At 36.8% G+C, this 17,045-nt stretch overlaps 1 protein-coding gene across 4 annotated transcripts; it reads right to left on the bottom strand.

The window, feature by feature from the left end:
- Positions 1 to 268: 268 nt before the first annotated feature.
- On the bottom strand, positions 269 to 16,976 carry BZW1 (basic leucine zipper and W2 domains 1). 4 transcript variants are annotated; one of them, XM_017651227.3, is made up of 12 exons: positions 16,903 to 16,976; positions 15,304 to 15,377; positions 12,946 to 13,122; positions 10,800 to 10,894; positions 9,771 to 9,836; positions 9,251 to 9,386; positions 8,381 to 8,490; positions 8,065 to 8,235; positions 7,485 to 7,631; positions 6,807 to 6,945; positions 2,960 to 3,082; positions 269 to 2,534 (listed from the first exon to the last, which is right to left on the bottom strand). In XM_017651227.3, exons 2-12 carry the CDS (start codon positions 15,365 to 15,367, stop codon positions 2,503 to 2,505), a joined length of 1,260 nt encoding a protein of 419 aa, XP_017506716.1. In that variant the 5' UTR covers positions 15,368 to 15,377; positions 16,903 to 16,976; the 3' UTR covers positions 269 to 2,502. The 4 variants fall into 4 exon arrangements, with proteins under 4 accessions (XP_017506716.1, XP_017506715.1, XP_036865042.1 ...); XM_017651226.3 differs by lacking the exon at positions 16,903 to 16,976 and adding an exon at positions 16,516 to 16,774; XM_037009147.2 differs by lacking the exon at positions 16,903 to 16,976 and adding an exon at positions 16,261 to 16,472.
- Between the last annotated feature and the right edge of the window lie 69 nt (positions 16,977 to 17,045).

A 17,045-nucleotide genomic window follows, 5' to 3' on the forward strand; every position in this document is an offset into this window, starting at 1 on the left:
TATACATATACAGCATATCTATATTAATATCCACTGGGGTGCTATTAGGAAAAAAGTCTAAAATGGCTTCTTTTCGGGGGGTGGTTGATAATGGGAAAAATTTTGAGAAACCCTGAATTAGAAGTAAATCTCTCAGTCACATGCATTTCCTCTCACCACCATCATTATGCCATGTCAAAATATCCTGTGGCATTTTTGGTATCTGGAGTCTTCAGAATATTAAATATCTCAAGGACAATATTCCCAGAATTAAGATTAAGAAACTTGATCAGCTCTAAACACACATTTAATTATAGCATCTAGGAGGAGACTTATCCTTAGAAGTCAACACCAAGTTAGGAAAATCAGTGAACACTTATCCAATCATAATTACAAGCACAATTTTAACAATCTATATTAAGAATTACATATTTGAGGCCATAGATTGGCACTGGCAGCTGACTTTCAAAATCACCACTTTTAAGTCTTTTTAGAAAGCATTCCCTTTCTTTATACTATACTGTCACAGGTGACGTATCCATTCACTATAGCATTGTAGTAAATAAACACTGCTTTGTCATTATGAAGAAAAAAACAGTATGATCAAAGATCATAATGTAGTACTAGAAGACTACACACTCTTTCACTATACATAGTATATAATAAAACAGGGTATACTTTGTATGGCAGTAACATGCAATGATTTGGTTGTAGAAATGTTAGTTTCTACTACATCAGAATTTGGTGTAGGTGTTAACAGTTGGGGTCCATAAGGATGAAAAGAGCAACTACTTAATGATTATACAATAGAGATGTGTGAATGCGTTACATACAGTTTCTACTAGGTATTAACATGGAACTTACAAAAAAATTAAAAAATTAAAAAAGACTGACCTAACCTAAGTGTAAAGATGGACTTAATTTTTCTAAGAAAGTCTTCTGAGGACTACAAATTTCAAAGTAAAAGCAGATTACTATGTAGAAACCTAGTGAAACATTGCGTGTGTGTGAAAACTTTATCAAAGTTATTCATTTAATAATTTCACCACATTCACAATGGTATCAGTTATAATGCTCTTCTTCATAAGGTTATTATACCTTTATTTCACATTATATTACATGTTATCCTTTCAAGATGAACTTTTAAACACCAAACTTTTGGCTCCTAAGAATGGCACCTTTGAAAGGGGTAATTTCCACTCAGTCCCTGGTGGCATTATTTCAAGAGTTTCTTTTGCCAATCAAAAAACTTTCAAAATGTTCACTTTTAACATGAAATCTTTCCACCAAAAAGCATGGCCATGTTTTGTTTTCTAATGACTATATATATATATATATATACACATGGATAGCAGCAAGAAAATATGGAAATTAAAAGGCAGCCATTGAAACAAATGGATCAATTCTATGAAGATATATTTTGGCTCACGGCAATTTAAAAAGATGGCAACTGGGTATGTCAATGACCAGATGCTTTAGTCGTAAGTTAGTATGTTAAGAGAATGAAGCTGGTCCAGTATGACCCAAGTGAAAATATATCATCATCACTACTTCATTCTTTACAACAAATACTCTAATTAGAGCGTGTTGACCACTTAACATTTTTAACAATTTACTGGGTTTAGTATAAGTAGTCTTTTCCTTTACTCATAATTTCCTATCAGTGTAAGTGTATGACAAGTGTAAAATACAATAAATAATAAGACTTTTCTAAGGTACGTTTTTTTGAAGATGGTTGAATGAAAATAATACCCCATTGGTTTTTTTTTTTTTTTTTGCCTGTAAAGATTCAAACTGAATGAAGATGTTTCTCAATGGAAAAAAGCTCAACTTTCTTCTTCCCACAACTTCTGCCATATACAGTTTCTCAAAGACCTCACTTTCATACTTGTACCCCATGGTTTCACCAAGGAATGAAAACAAGAGAGCAAACAGTTGAGCTCAAGGACATCCAGGGTTAAAAATCCAAGAAAGTTACCAACATGTAAGCAATGGTCCAAATACTCAAGATTCATGTTAATGAATTCAGTTATTGTACATGACATTTTCATTAATGAGCAGGGCTTTGGCACCAAATTATCACACAAATCATTGCCTTTTGAGACTTTGAATACTTTTACAGTTTAATTTGCAAACAGAATTTTTATAACAAATTATTTTTAACCAAATCATATCTTGAAAACTGCTTATATAGAAAACCCAGGGAATAAAGTGAACTGTTCATTGTGGAAGGCCTTAAATTACATTACAGTAGAAAATACAGGAGGTAGAAGATAACTGAAAAGACTAATGCAACATTAGATTCGAATCTATAGCTCCTGTAGCTACTTAAAACATGGTTTTTAGAAACTAAACCCAACATTTTCAGTAACCATAGAAACAGTTAAAATAAAATTTGCCATGAAAGCCCTTATATCATGCTTGATATAGGGAGGTAGGAAGATGTAAGAACCAGGACACATGAGACATGACATTTTATATCTACAATTCCTGTTTGCTTTACTGAGGGTGTAGTTTCAAAATTCAGTCACCTTCTTCAGCTTCAGACTCAGATTCTAAAAAAGGGGGAAAATGCAGTCAAGCATTATGTAATATCAGAGTAAAATTTTTCATTTATAATTTTGAAGCTTTTTAAATTAAGGAATTTTATTAATAATCCTATTTATATAAGGGGATATTAAAAAGAATTCATTTGTAAACCTCAAAACTCATAAATATTATATACTTGAAAAATTTCCACTTTTTCTCCTGAGAAAGTATAGCATTATGGCTGAGCCAGCAAAACACTCTAATAATTAGTCTAGTTTTCCTCAACTGTCTTTAAGTAAATAAGTATTTACAAGTCTGTCATAAAACAAAAATCTGTACTCCAGGTACGTAATGGTACCTGAATGAAAGAAGGCAGCACATACAGACTATGGTCAGTTTGAAATTAGTTTTCAGGCTTTACAAAACAAACTGCATGAAGGAAATGTCTTACCTTCTTCAGCATTTTTGAGCCACTCTACAAACTTTTTCATTTGCTCAAGGAAGACACTTTTGCCCTTTGCAACATGTGCATCTTTATACCACTTCAGAATGGGTTCTTCACTCAGGACTTCAGCTAGAGAAAAGAGCAGTCATTATATTTGGGATGCTTTCACATAGCTTCCTAACTCAGGCAGAGGTAAAATCCACCTAACATGCAAATGCCTGCATGGCAACAAAGATCCTACTGAAAACTTAAGTAAAAGCAATTATTTTGTTGCTTTCAAAATTAATTTGTATTTAAAATTGTATTTTAAACATGTTTTTTTTCCCAGCCAATTTGTTTTTCAAGAAAATCAGAAAAGATGAAACAGGTGATCTCTGTTAAACTTTTTATCAACTTGTTGACAATGTCTGAACTGAAAACTAGGAAAAATCCCTTATTAAACCAGCGATTCTCTCAAAAGGCAATCCCCCTACCCCTCAACCTTTGACAATGTTCAGAGACATTCTTGGCTGTTACGCCAGGGACAGGCGCTACTGACATCTCTTGCACAGATGTCAGGGATGCTGTTAAAACACTCCACAATGCATACAACAGTCACCTACAAAAGAATTATCTGGTGCAAAATATCAGTAGTACAAAGGTTGAGAAACCTTTTGATAAACGATCAGAGATATCTGATAATTTGTTAAATTTTGTTAGGTGTGAAAATGGTACTGTAGTTTTTATAAGAAAGAAAGAATAAATGAGAGAACGAATCAACTAAAAAAAAGTGTCCAAATTCATTCTGTGAGGCCACCTTAACCCTGGTACCAAAACCACAAAAGAAAATTAGACTAATATCCCTGATGAATATAGATGCAAAAATGCTCTACAAAACACTAGCAAACAGAATTAAAAAAATTAAAAAGATCATTCACCATGATCAAGTAGGATTTACCCCAGAGATGCAAGGATGGTTCAGTATTTACACATTAATGTGATACACATTAACAAAAGGATAAAAAACTAAGGTTATCTCAATAGATGCTGAAAGAACATTTGACAAAGTTCAATATCCATTCATGATGAAAACTCTCAAAAACTATTAGAATAAATGAATTCAGTAAAGTCACATGCTACAAAATAAAGGTACAGAAATAAGTTACATTTCTATATATAAATAATGAACTAGTAGAAAGAGAAATTAATAATCCCATTTACAACTGCAACAAAAAACCCCACCAAAATCAAAAAAACACAAATGTATCTAGGAATAAACCTAGCTAAAGAGGTGAAAGACCCGCATTCTGAAAACTATATAACACTGATGAAGGGAACTGAAGACAACACAAATAAATGGAAAGTCGTTCTGGGCTCATAGACAAGAGGAATTAATATTATCAAAATGGTCATGCTGCCCAAAGCAAGCTACAGTCATTGCAATCCCTGTCAAATACCAATGTCATTTTTCACTTAATTAGAGCAAGTAATCCTAAAATTTATATGGAACCACAAAAGACCCAGAATAACTCAAGCAATCTTGAGAAAGAAGAAAGCTGGGGGTATAACCCTCTCAGGCTTCAGGCTATTACTATGAAGCTACAGTAATCAAAACAGTATGGTACTGGCACAAGAACAGAACCATAGATCAATGGAACATAATAGAGGGCCCAAAAATAAACCCACACACATATGGTCAATTAATAGACGAACAAAGAGGCAAGAATATCCAATGGGGAAAAGACAGTCTCTTCAATACCTGGTGTTGGGAAAACTAGAAAGCTACATTCAAGAGAATGAAAATGGATTACTGCCCAACTCCACACACAAAAGTAAACTCAAAATGGTTTAAAGACTTAAATATAAGACATAAACCTTAAAACTGAAAGAAAACAAAAAAATCTCTTGAACATAAGCATGAGTAATTTTTTTCTGGATACATCTCCTTGGGCAAGGGAATCAAAAGCCAAAATAAATATGTGGGACTATATCAAACTGAAAAGCTCCTGTACAGCAAAGGATACCATTAACAAAACAAAAAGGCAACCTACAGTATGGGAGAATATGTTCATAAATGATGTATCTGGTAAGGGATTAACATCCAAAATATATAAAGAATTCATATACCTCAACACCAAAGAAATAAACATTTTCCAAAGACATACAGATGGCCAATAGGCACATGAAAAGATGCTCCACATCACTAATCATCAGGGAAATGCAAATCAAAACCACAATGAGATTATCACTTTACAGCAGTCAGAACAGCCACTATCTAAAATACAAGAAGTAACAAGTGTTGACAAGGATATGGAGAAAAAGGAACTCTCCTATACTGTTGTTGCAAATGTAAATTGGTACAGCTGCTGGGGAAAGCAGTATGGAGCTTCCTCAGAAAACTAAAAACAAATACACTTCTACTTCCAGGAATTTACCTGAAGAGAACAAAAATTCTGATTTGAAAAGATTTATGCCCTCCTATGTTTACTGCAACGTTATTTACAATAGCCAAGATATGGAAGCAACCAAAATGTCCATCAATAGATGAATGGATAAAGATGTGGTACATATGTACAATGGAATATTATTCAGCCATAAAAAAGAAAGAAATCCTGCCACTGGTGACAACATGGATGGACCTGGAGGGTATTTTGCTAAGCAAAAGAAATCAGAGAAAGATGATTACCACATGCTTTCATTTCTATGTGGAATATGAAAAACAACTAACAAAACAAAGACTCATAAACACAGAGAACAGATGGCTGGCTACTAAAGGGAGTGGGGAAATGGGTGAAACAGGTGAAGGGGATAAAGAGTTACAAACCTTAAATATAAAATGATCTAGTAACAGATGGAAGCGTGCTCAGGGAACACAGCTTGTAATAATGTATTTTTGTATGGTGACAGACTAACACTTATCATGGTGAGCATATAATAATGTATGTAAGTGATAAATCACTAAGTTGTTCATCTGAAACCAGTACAGTATTGTATATAAAATAATTTTTAAAAAAAATTATAAAAAAGTAAAAAAAATGTCCATGTATTTTATAGACCCATACTGGAAAAAGATTTCTAGGATTTGTTTCTAAATCATGAGTGGAAGGAAGTAGATTGGGGGAGGTACCAACACTTTCAAGAAACCCAACCATAAGCCTGATAATCCCTCAAGCATGGGGTACTTGGAGAGTTCATTACCCTATTCTTTCATCAAAAAGAAAGAAAGAAAAAAAAACCTAGAGATGGGGTGGACCTCTGTTCTATGTTTAGAATGTAGGAACCAACAAAATCATTTATGAAAACGAGGTGATGGAAGTAATACATACGCACACAAACTACAGTCACAGGGATCAAGGCTGGTCTGATTTATGCAGAATGTTAGAAAAGTGTTATCATCAACCGCAGTAAATTAAACATGGTAATGGGCTCTCTCCCAATAGGTCTTTTCTTTGCTAACCACTTGAGACAAATTTTCTGAAATTGGGATCACAGAAAAGGGAACAATAACTGAAATAGGGGGGCTTTAGAGAAGCATTCTGAACTGGTCTTGAAAGTGAAAGTTCACACTGGGTAATGGGATAGGGTGAAGGGCAGGCCAAAGGTAAGAGACATGTGCAGAGTGTCTGGAAAGAGAACTGGTAGAGCACAGGCGGTGAAGTTGGAGCTGTATCAAGAAGGCTTTAGATTTTAACTTGTTAATAAGGTTTAGAGATGTTCTGACAATAATGTGCTAATAAGCACCCAATTCAATGAGAGACCACTCAGTCCTGTGATTATTAGAGTCTGATGTTTAGATAACTACTCATTGGAATTATTTTGAGTACTCTAGAAATTTCTATTAAATGTTACTGACAAAATTTAAAATTTAAATTACCTTTATAAAAAAGCACCACTATTTTCTGGAAGGCTTTCATGAAATGAATGTTGTCATAGCAATACTCCTGAATCTTCAGTAACAGAGTCAGCTCAGACTGACCTTGAGTAGTAAAGGCAGCAAGTAGAGGGCTGTATTGCTTTTAAAAGGAAAAGTAAAAAGATTTAGCCATTCATTATAATGACCTCAGTTACAAAATTCCTAGAATAGAGAACACACCTCAGCTTTTACTATCACTGTGAATAGTATTTTATTTAGTGGTAATTTTAAATAGCAAAGCAGAAAAATCTACTAAGCATCTAAGTCAAATAAGCAATACCATACCAAGGATTACAGATAACATCAGTACAATATTAGTATTTTGGGGGTGGAGGGGAAGAATGCTCCTGTTTTTCAACATTTTCTCTCAAAGGAAACACCAAACTGCAGGCTTCAGCTACTTTTAAACATGTATTTCCATTTATATGTAAAACACACTTTTAAGATATATTTGTTTTTAATCCATAAACCAAAGAAAGCCCAAGTGAGACTTCTTAAAAGGTTATCAATGATGTTTTCTACTTACTGGTGGGATATCCCCAGGAACCACATGGTATGATAAATCCTTACAGTAAGTACAGTAAGTTAACTTATCCCCACTTAAAAGCAGAATATTTTGTTAAGGCACAGTTCCAATACCTTCAAGTGCTTAATGGCTTGCTCTGCTACAAGCTCCTCTTTTTTGTTCCATTCCACAGTGCTCATTACACTGGACCAAACTATTCCAATGACAACAGGCTCTGGGATGTTGTTTTTTTTCATCTCCTCCTTGACATACAAAATTATCTGTAAAAAAATCCAAATTAAGTAAAATAAAATCAGTTCTGATATGTACATAATCCAAATATGAAACACAGACATTTCACAAGAGCATAAAAACATCTTCCCATGGCAACTGGCAAGAACATGTGTATCAGATATAATCAGACAACTTTTAGAACCGTAAGGGATAGATCTCTAGTTGAAACCTTATTTTACACATAGCCAGGAAAGGTCTGAGATGGAAAAGAGAAGGTCTGTCCACTGGCTCGTACCCTACAAAATCCCAAGTGTTATAATTTCTAGGCACTACTAAGGCACTGAATATGGTAAGATTCTACAGCTATTAATTAGAACTTACTCTGGTGAAAAATTTTTACTCATAGTTTCTCAAATGAGTCAAAGTTTTCTTTGCCAGAAACTTAGTCACATAAAGATGGTTTAAACAAAAGTATCTTACATCCTTAAATGGATCACCACGGGACATCTGTTCTTGAAGTTCTTTCTGGAGTTCCTTACGAGCTCCTATGGTTTGCTGATTCCGAACATATTCTGAAAGCTCTTTCAAGCCTGCTTCAGTAAAATACTTTGTGAAGTGTTCAACGCTTTGTTTATTGGCAGGAAAAAGTTCCTAAAAGGAGATTTTAATGTGGTTAAATGGTCTTTAAGTCAGATTAAGAGAAATATTTTCCCTCTTTTCACAGAATAAAAATTAGCAAATTCCCTTATTATACTTTCTGTAAGAATGGGAAGAATGAATGAAACAAGTGACAAACCATCAATCTGTTATCCATGCTGACTTTCCGAAGACTTGCAGCTACTGCATTGATATCTTTTTCATTTATCCATGATTTAAAGAGCTTTACAGCAAAAGCTGCAGAAACCCCTGTAGAACAAAAGAGCGGACTTAACTTTAAGTTCCTTCCTGGATTTTAACCACTGGTTACCTCCCCATTTCCTCATTCCATAGTTCAGCCACATGTGATTACTTACTTCAACCTAAACTCCCTTCTGCCATGGCTTACCATTTTACACCACACCAATTTCTCTAGTCTACCATTCACTAGCTGTATATTCTTAGGTCAAGTTACTTAAACTGTTTCTGAATGTGTAAAATGGGAGTAACAGTTCCTACACTTGACAGGTTTCTGCGATAATTAACATAGAGCACATAAGTACTCAGTATTCTAAGCAGAAAAAAAGAAAGCTAACTTTAAAATAATCCCTGCATAGTACAATTTAACTATAGAAATCACAACAGGAAATTTATTTTCCTTCCAGTTTGACATTTTCCCAAATATCACTTTGTCTGTTAAAGACGTTCCTTAGTCTCCCAATTGGAATTAATCTCTTTCTGGGTTTTTATGGCATTTTTCTTTTTCTTTTGTTGTAACTACATTTTGTCTGGACCCTAGATACTTGCTGTATGCCTAAAGAAAGCCATTAACACTAGATACCAAAGGTATACCTTAAATGTCAAAAGAATCTGAACAAACCTATTAATTTAAGGATGGTTAAAAAACTAAGATTACTACACAAGTCAAATCTACATAAACTGTATCCTTTTATATCAATTAATCTTTCATGCTCTTATCTACCCCATTTCTCAGCCAACTACAGACCATCCTTTACTAAAGGTTGATTACCTTCTTTAACCAAGTTCTCATTATAAAGGCTATTAAGAATGGATGCATTAAGTGTTCCATTAGCCAGAAGAACACCAGTCAACATTGCCAGCTTGTTCCTTTCCGACTCTGAAAAACCCTTTAAGAACAGCAGCAGCTATAAAAGTAAATAGTTAAGGGTTAAAAGAGCAATTGCATTATATAAAAAGAAGCAGTAAAGCACACTATATTGGTTAAAAGTGTGGACTCTTGGTCTTACCAAATTTGATTCTCAGTTATAATACTTCAGGAGATAAGTGATCTTGGGCAAGTTACATAACCTCTGTGACTCAGTTTCCTCATAGTATCTAAGATTATCTAAACAGCAAGTATGCTAAATTTCTCTTTCTCAATGTGTTTAAATGATACCCCAAAATAACATTTCAAATACAGCTTACCTAAATATCTAAAATTATCTCAAATGTGTGGCAGGATTAGGATTAAAATTTTCCTTTTTGACCCCCACCTTTTTGTTTTTTACAGAGCATACTGCTTCTCATACCTTTTTTACTTCATCTTCAAAACCTTTCTCCAGGTATTTGTAGCGCCTGATTAACTTGTTAAAAACCTGTGAAGAATAGTAAAGGTATTTAATTATAACTTCATTATGTACAGATGCCAGATTCCTAAAAGACCTAGGTCAGGGACACTAGGATCTCTTCCACAGATCTAAGGAAGTGAACCTTCCACTGAATGAAGCAGTTTATAAAGTATTTAAACAAGCTTGGGAAGTCTATGCACTCCCAAACCCTGCAATATGCCAGTGCTGTTAACACTTTAAAAGCTACCCTGCAATAGATTTTTATTCCCAAATATTAAGGTAAGAACTAATCATTGCTCAAATACAAGTCATCGTCCTTTTGAAGATATTAACAGAGGAAGATCATAAAATACAGTTCTACTTTCCTAATGACATAGATAACAATCTCTTAAGTTAGACGCACTTGAATTCTCTGCTTACAGTAACATGAACATAATTGTGTATGAAAACTATGAATGAGATTCTGACTGATAAGCTAATGTGCCTATTACTCATTCACTTTTAAAAAGTTAGATGCGGCAGAGAAGATAAGTTCACTCTACAGCATCTTACTACATTGATAGACAGTGACTGCACTGGGGCGGGGGTAGCGAGGACTTGATAATATGGGTGGGTGAATGTTGAGACCACAATGCTGTTCACGTGAAACCTTCCTAAAACAGTATATCAAACAAATAAAGTTAGATACAGAAAAATTCAGTGATGGAAATCATGACAGGAAACTGATTTTCTTTTTCAGTTTGATGTTTTTCTTATAAATGGATTAATTTCAGAGGAGCAAATAAGAAGAGCTAATTCAATCTTTTTCTACTTTGTTTTCCTCAACACATCTGAACTTTTATAATTCATCATTTTGTACCAAGAACAGTATCTCAAACCCTCAGCTCAAATTCAGCCTTCTACCTGTATCCTCTTAGATTTAGACTATTCCTTAAACATTATTCAGATGGGTAGTGGGTAACTGAAATAAGTATGTAGAGTTCCATTTACCTGAGCAAATGCTTGCATGGTCTCTAGATCTTCTTGTGCTGCGAACACACAGACATCTGTACGCATCATGTCATCTGCCAGTGTACCACCTGGGGCTAAGGTATATTTACAGAACATTTTCAATGACCTTTTCAAAAAATTAGTCATTGTTTCAATCTTACTTTCTGTAAGGATTCTCATAAAATGATAAAAATTCTAAGAAAATTTAAAAGCAAAGTCAATTTCTCAGTACAAACATGGCTGGTTGGTTCAGTGTATATGAATAAAATAAGGTAATTTACAGGAATAAATAAAACCCACTTCAGCAACCCAATGAAACTCATTTGCTTTAGCCATACAATAACGCCAAATCTGTCACTCAAATGGAGTTGTTCAAAGCTGGTTTTGATTATTTAACTTTCCACACAGAAAACCTTTTCAAGTCTCCAAAAAGGCTGGGTTATAAAAACCCACAAGTTAGAAATGTTATCTTTTAGACACATTTGCAACTATTTATGGATAAAAAGATGCCTTATGTACACTTTAAAATATGGGAGGTGGGGGGTGTGGTGGGGATAAAGACAGTGACGGAGAGAAAGATTGTTAGTAATGTTGAAGTTGGGTAGCTGACCAGCAGTTCATTATACTGTTCTAAAATACGTTTGAAAATGTTCTCAATAAATGTTTTAAAAATAATTTTCAGAAGAGGCTTATTGATAGCAATTATGAATACAGGCTTTCATATTTCTTACTATGAACTGGTAACAATGAAAGAAATACTCCTTTGACTAGGCATTAGAACGTATGAACCTAAGTTTCTGGTTTCATCACTGAGCAATTATTTGACTGCATGCAAGTCACTGAAGCCTCTCTAAGCCTCCATTTTGCATATATTCACATGGAGTATCAGCTTGGCTGTGAGGGTCAATAGAAAATACTGTGAAATACCTTTAAGAGTTATATAAATTAAAGTGCTGGCAGCATTTGGAGATATATAACTAAGTAGCACGTTCTGTTAAGATTTCCTGAACTGCCTCATGAGGGTAGAGGCAGGAATAAATTATATCAGTACTGTGTAACAGAAACATGTGAGCCAGATAATGTAATTTCAAATCTTCCAGCAGCCATATTAAAAATGAAGGATGATGACCCAGTAATTCCATTCCTAGGAATTTACCCAAAGAAAACAAAATCCCCAATTCCAAAAGATACATGCACCCCTGTTTATCACTGCATTGTTTGCAATAGCCAAGATATGGAAGTAACCTAAGTGTCCATCAAGAGATGACTGGATAAAGAAGGTGCAGTATATACACACAATCGAATATTATTCAGCCATAAAAAGAAAAGAAATCCTGCCATTTTCAACATGGATGGATCTAGATGGTAGTATGCTCAGTGAAATAAGTCAGGTGGAGAAAGACAAACACCACATGATTTCACTTATTTGTGGAATATAAAAACAAAGCAAAACAGAAGGAACAAAACAGCATTAGACTCATAGACATTGAGAAGTGACTAATGGTTAACTAAGGGGGAGGGGAGTGGGTGGGGGAACTGTTGAATTACTGTGATGTACATTTGCTAAAATAAAAAAAAAAATGAAGGATGAGTTTCAGTATTTTAACCCAATACCAAAAAATTATGACTTTTAACATTTCAGTATTAAAAGTACTGTTTTTTATATTATTTAAAATGTAATGTATATTTTACACTTACAGCACATCCCAACTTGGACTAGCCACATTCCAAGTGATTGACAGCCCTCTGTGGCTAGTAGCTAATTTACTGAAGAGCATGAATGAAGAGTGCAGGATTAGAAGCATTTTATAAGACAGAGCAAGAGGTTAGGGTTTCTTTAACTGGGAGAGCTCAAACAAACTGGGAGAGCTCAAAATGGAAAAATCATTCATCAGGGATGTTATAGGGGCTTAGGTATCAGACAGAGAAGAAAAGTTGTCCCTAAACACTATGGTTCTGTAACAGATTTAAAATACAAAGCCAGACAGAGTAAGGCAATTTGCTAATTTACTATGAGTTGGGAGGAAAACCTCAGAAGGATCTTATGGGGGTAAAAAAACAAAGCCACTCTAATTTGATAGGTTTGTCAAATAGTTCATATATTGGATTCTACATAATCTTCCATACATTACATTTCCCCACTTACCCAGCATTCCACCAGCCACCAGAATGTCAAAGAGTGTTTCTGCATATCGGCGGTAATCAAGTTTTGCTCCAGAAGCATCAAGAAACTTTGCTACTGCTTCCAAATCAGTACCAGTTTCAGTTAAGCCTTGAATAATACAGTCTTGAAACTGAGTAGGGTCAAACCTCTCTTTTTCATCTGGGGGCAAAATCCCAAAACACTTAGTTTTAAAAGGCTTACCAAAATACCATGAAAACAACCACCTTCAACAGCTGGAAAAAACAAACACAATATAGATTACCAAAGACCTGCAATATAGTGGACACACAGGAGACCAAACACACATCCTTTTCAACGTTCCCCTCTGCGAGTGCAAGACAGGGTTGCCTAGTCACAAGAACTGTGCAGCTTTTCTCCCAGTTATTTTTTTTCACGCAGGTCTCATATAAGTGAGCTAAATAAGTTACTTTGTTCCTACTGCCAGGAGACAATTTTTACCTGGAATGATCTCCCATTGCCTCTGGGCTTTCTGGAAATTTAGGATATCCTCTAAATCTCAGGTAAATTTTATTCCTAAATGAACTTGTGTCCAAACACTGGAGCTCTTGATTCTTTTCTTTAAATGCATGTAACCCTTTTTATTTTTTTAAATCACTCATTTGGTATTTATTAAGGTAATCTTCAGAAAGTACATTAACCGATTTATTTATACAGTCCATGTATCTAATACATGACAAACTTCAGTAGATACCCTGCTTTAATCCTTGTAATAACCTTGTGAGATAGATCTTTTTGTTCCCATTATTCAGAAGGGAAATTAAAGGTCATATAAATTAGATCATCAAGAGACTATATAGTGTCACAGTTAAGAGCAAGATCTCTGGAGTCAAACTGCCTGATTTAAATCCTAATCACTACCTAACTGTCTGAATTTGAGCAAGTAGTCTCATTCTTCATGCCTGAACTTCCCTGCTGTGAAATGGTGATCAATAATAGTATCTATCTTATAAGTTGTTGTGAATATTAAATGATACAAATAAAATTTGGAAAGTATTCAAAATAGTGCCTTGGGCATATAGTTTTTATGAGCTGCTATCACGTACTCCATGACAGTTTGTTACCTTTGTCTAGGTTAGATGCTATCTTAATTTTCACACGCACAAAGGTGACCTACTCCTTCCTGTTTGACCAGGATTTTCTTGTTTTGTTTTGTTTTTTTTTTTAAAACCAAAAGGCCTATGTCTTGGGAGCTCTCTTTAGTCCTGGGCATATCTGGACAGTTGTTCACCCTATTCAGAACCCAATTATCAAGAATTAGAAGGGGATGAGTGATCTCAATCTGGAACCCAGGAAGTGATACCTCTTCATGATGCTAACACAAATTACTTGATACTATATGTATATAAAAGTGATACCAGTTAACATACTCGGAAGTATACAAACTTTCTTTCTCTACTGAGAAAGAAACTGTTCTGTTTTACAACTTCTGTTCCTCCCCTTAAGAAAATTTACAGGCTTAAATCTAAACGAATCTGCAAAGACTAGAATCAAATTAATCTTTGGTCTCCCCAGCACAAGGGGACAGACCATGATTAGAGATCTTCAAGTGTCTGCTATTCAGGGTAGAAAAACACAATTTATAACTAGCACCTGACCCAGGTCTCTATATCCTCAAAATCTCCTGTAAAATAAGGTCAGTATGTGCTTCTGAGCAGTAACATTGAAAAATTTTGGGGAAAATATTAAGCCCAATACAGAATATATCTGAGCCAACATCTCATTTAACTTGGTATTCGCTTAGTGCAGTGCCTTGCTACAGAATTCAGTATTCATTTAAGCAGCCACTATTACAGAAAGATAATTAATATAATTCTCGTACTTTTCTTACCAAGTCCGTGAGAAATATTTAATTTCAAGAGACACTACAATTTGACCTCTGTTCTGTAATTAACTTTAATGGGTAAAGTCTGATTTTTCTCTCACAAATCTTCACAAAGTTTGGGTAAATGTGATCACATCAGGAGCTCCCTTTTTATAACTTAACTTTTTCCCGTCAAGCAAAAATTTTAGGTGAAATTTGGCTAGTGGAAATGCAATGCATATTTAAAAAAACAAAAAAAACAAAAAACTTTATCTTCATGAAAAAAAGATCATTCACTAACCTGTTTAGAGATATAAACATTGCTACTAAAAAACAAAAGGTTTGGAAAAACAGAAATACTAAACGTGTAGCTGAAATCGCTGTCAACGAGAAATTCAAGTTCTTTTTTGGTACTTTCTCTTAAGGTTTTAGTACGAAGTATTTGCCTCCCAGAGGAGCCAAAATATAAAAGTTATTATGGAGGTCTGAAGTGAGATTATTAAAACATAGACATTTACCTCTTTTTCTGGTTTTAAAACGCTGGCCTGATAGCGTTGGCTTTTGCTGCTTTTGATTATTCATAAAAGACACCCTACGAAAAGAAAAATAAGGTCTTAAAGTATCTGTGCTGTAACATTCATTTTGAAAACAAACGAACAAACTTTGGTCTAGTCACATACAAATCAAATAGAACACACTTTCAGCCTAGCAATATACCTGGGGAAGGTACAAAGAATTACCTTCACATTCTTCTCACAAGAAAACCCTTTGAATATGTCACGTGAAGCACACTTAAATAATTTTACAGCGCCACAATGATTGGTGGCAAACCGTAACTGTTCGACCTCTTCCTCATTCCTATTAAATTTGCCTAGGTCTTCCACTACTTCTGAGCACCACAGAAGGCTAACTGAGATTACCACCATAATCATAAGTATCCAAAACGTATACGCAAATTTTAAGCCCCTGTCAAAAGGTGAAGCCCTTCTTCTGGGGGGCCTGGTTTTGAGGAGCACAACCCTACTCTCCAGTCGTGCCCGTGACCGCGGCCGTCGCGTGTCCACTCTATCCTGCAAGATGACAGCGGGCGTAGTCTCCTTTGCCCCATACCCTACAACCAAAGCCTCCTCCCGGAGCACGTGTCTCCCTGTCCACACCCTTCCTGAGTCTCCCGCTCGGGCGACAGGTGACCGCCGCAGTCCAGGACCCCTTGGCCACAGCGGGGCGCCGCAAAGGCTGCTCCTCGTCCGCAACCCCTTCTCCACTGACCCGCTAGTCGGCGGTGGCGTCCGCCGCAACGATTGGACCACTGGCGCTAAGGCGCTTCGCGCCGGGAGCCCAGTCGCCCCGGACATCTGCCCGCCCTCCAGCGAAAGCAGCTGCCGCCGCCGCAGTGGTGGTGGCGGCTCTGCCGCCCCGCCCGCCGGAACCCCCCACGCGTCATCACTCAATAGAGGCTGCGGCGGCTTTGTTACCGAGGCCGGGGAGGGCCTGCCTCCGCCACTGCCTCCGTGTCTGATGCGGCGGCGCACTCCCGGACCCCACGGCCACCCAGCTGAGGCGGTGGCCCGGGTCCTCGAATCCAGGCCCTGGATCGGGCTCGGCCTCATGCGACGGCCTCGGGTCGGGTCCACGAAGCCGGGCCGCACAGGCCTGCCGCCTCCCTCGCACTCTGCCGGGCGACAAGGTCACAAAATTTGGGCCCGGAACGAGCGGAAGCCGTGCCTCACCTAATTTAAGGCGAAGAGAAAAGAGCCAGAAATCCCCGATGTGGCGGCAACTGCGGCGGTGCCTCCTCTGCGACCGGAACTAACGCGAAGAAAGGGAAGAGATGTCACCCCCGCCCCGGTCGGCCTCCTATCGCGAGATTTCCTTCTCGGGCACCTTTCTCCGCCCCTCCTAGATCTGGCTTTGAGCCTCAGCCTTTTCCCCTCAGCCTTTCCCTTCCTTGGGTCTCGGTGTCGGAGAGCAGTGAAAAAGGCGGAGGGGCATTTTCGAGGCTTCTCTATTCCCTTATTGAGTTCCAAGGTTCCTGGACATTCATCCTAGACTATCTTTGTTTCACGGAAGAGTCATCAGGCCATGGGAGGAGTTAGAGAACAAACGTCCTCACCCACCTCCGGTCTCGAGGAAGTCAGACACGTCCGCCCTAGTCCCTGCCCCGCGGCCATCCTTGGGCGCCGGAAGTGGAAGCCCGAGGGCGGGGCGGTGTGCGGTTAAGGCGCCAGTCTGTCGTCCGCAGCGGGTGTTTTGGTGGACT

Source organism: Manis javanica, chromosome 12 (assembly GCF_040802235.1).
Source record: "Manis javanica isolate MJ-LG chromosome 12, MJ_LKY, whole genome shotgun sequence".
NCBI lineage: Eukaryota > Metazoa > Chordata > Mammalia > Pholidota > Manidae > Manis > Manis javanica.

Bases quoted from the DNA above. Each gene is read 5' to 3' on its own strand.
- BZW1 (XM_073218379.1), bottom strand. From the start codon at position 16,140: ATGTCCGGGGCGACTGGGCTCCCGGCGCGAAGCGCCTTAGCGCCAGTG. The intron at 7,632-8,064 runs GTAAGATACTTT...ATTTTTTTACAG, and splicing joins GTGGTGATCCATTTAAGGAT to ATAATTTTGTATGTCAAGGA. The intron at 3,083-6,806 runs GTAATTTAAATT...TCTTTTCTCTAG, and splicing joins AGTGGTGCTTTTTTATAAAG to CTGAAGTCCTGAGTGAAGAA.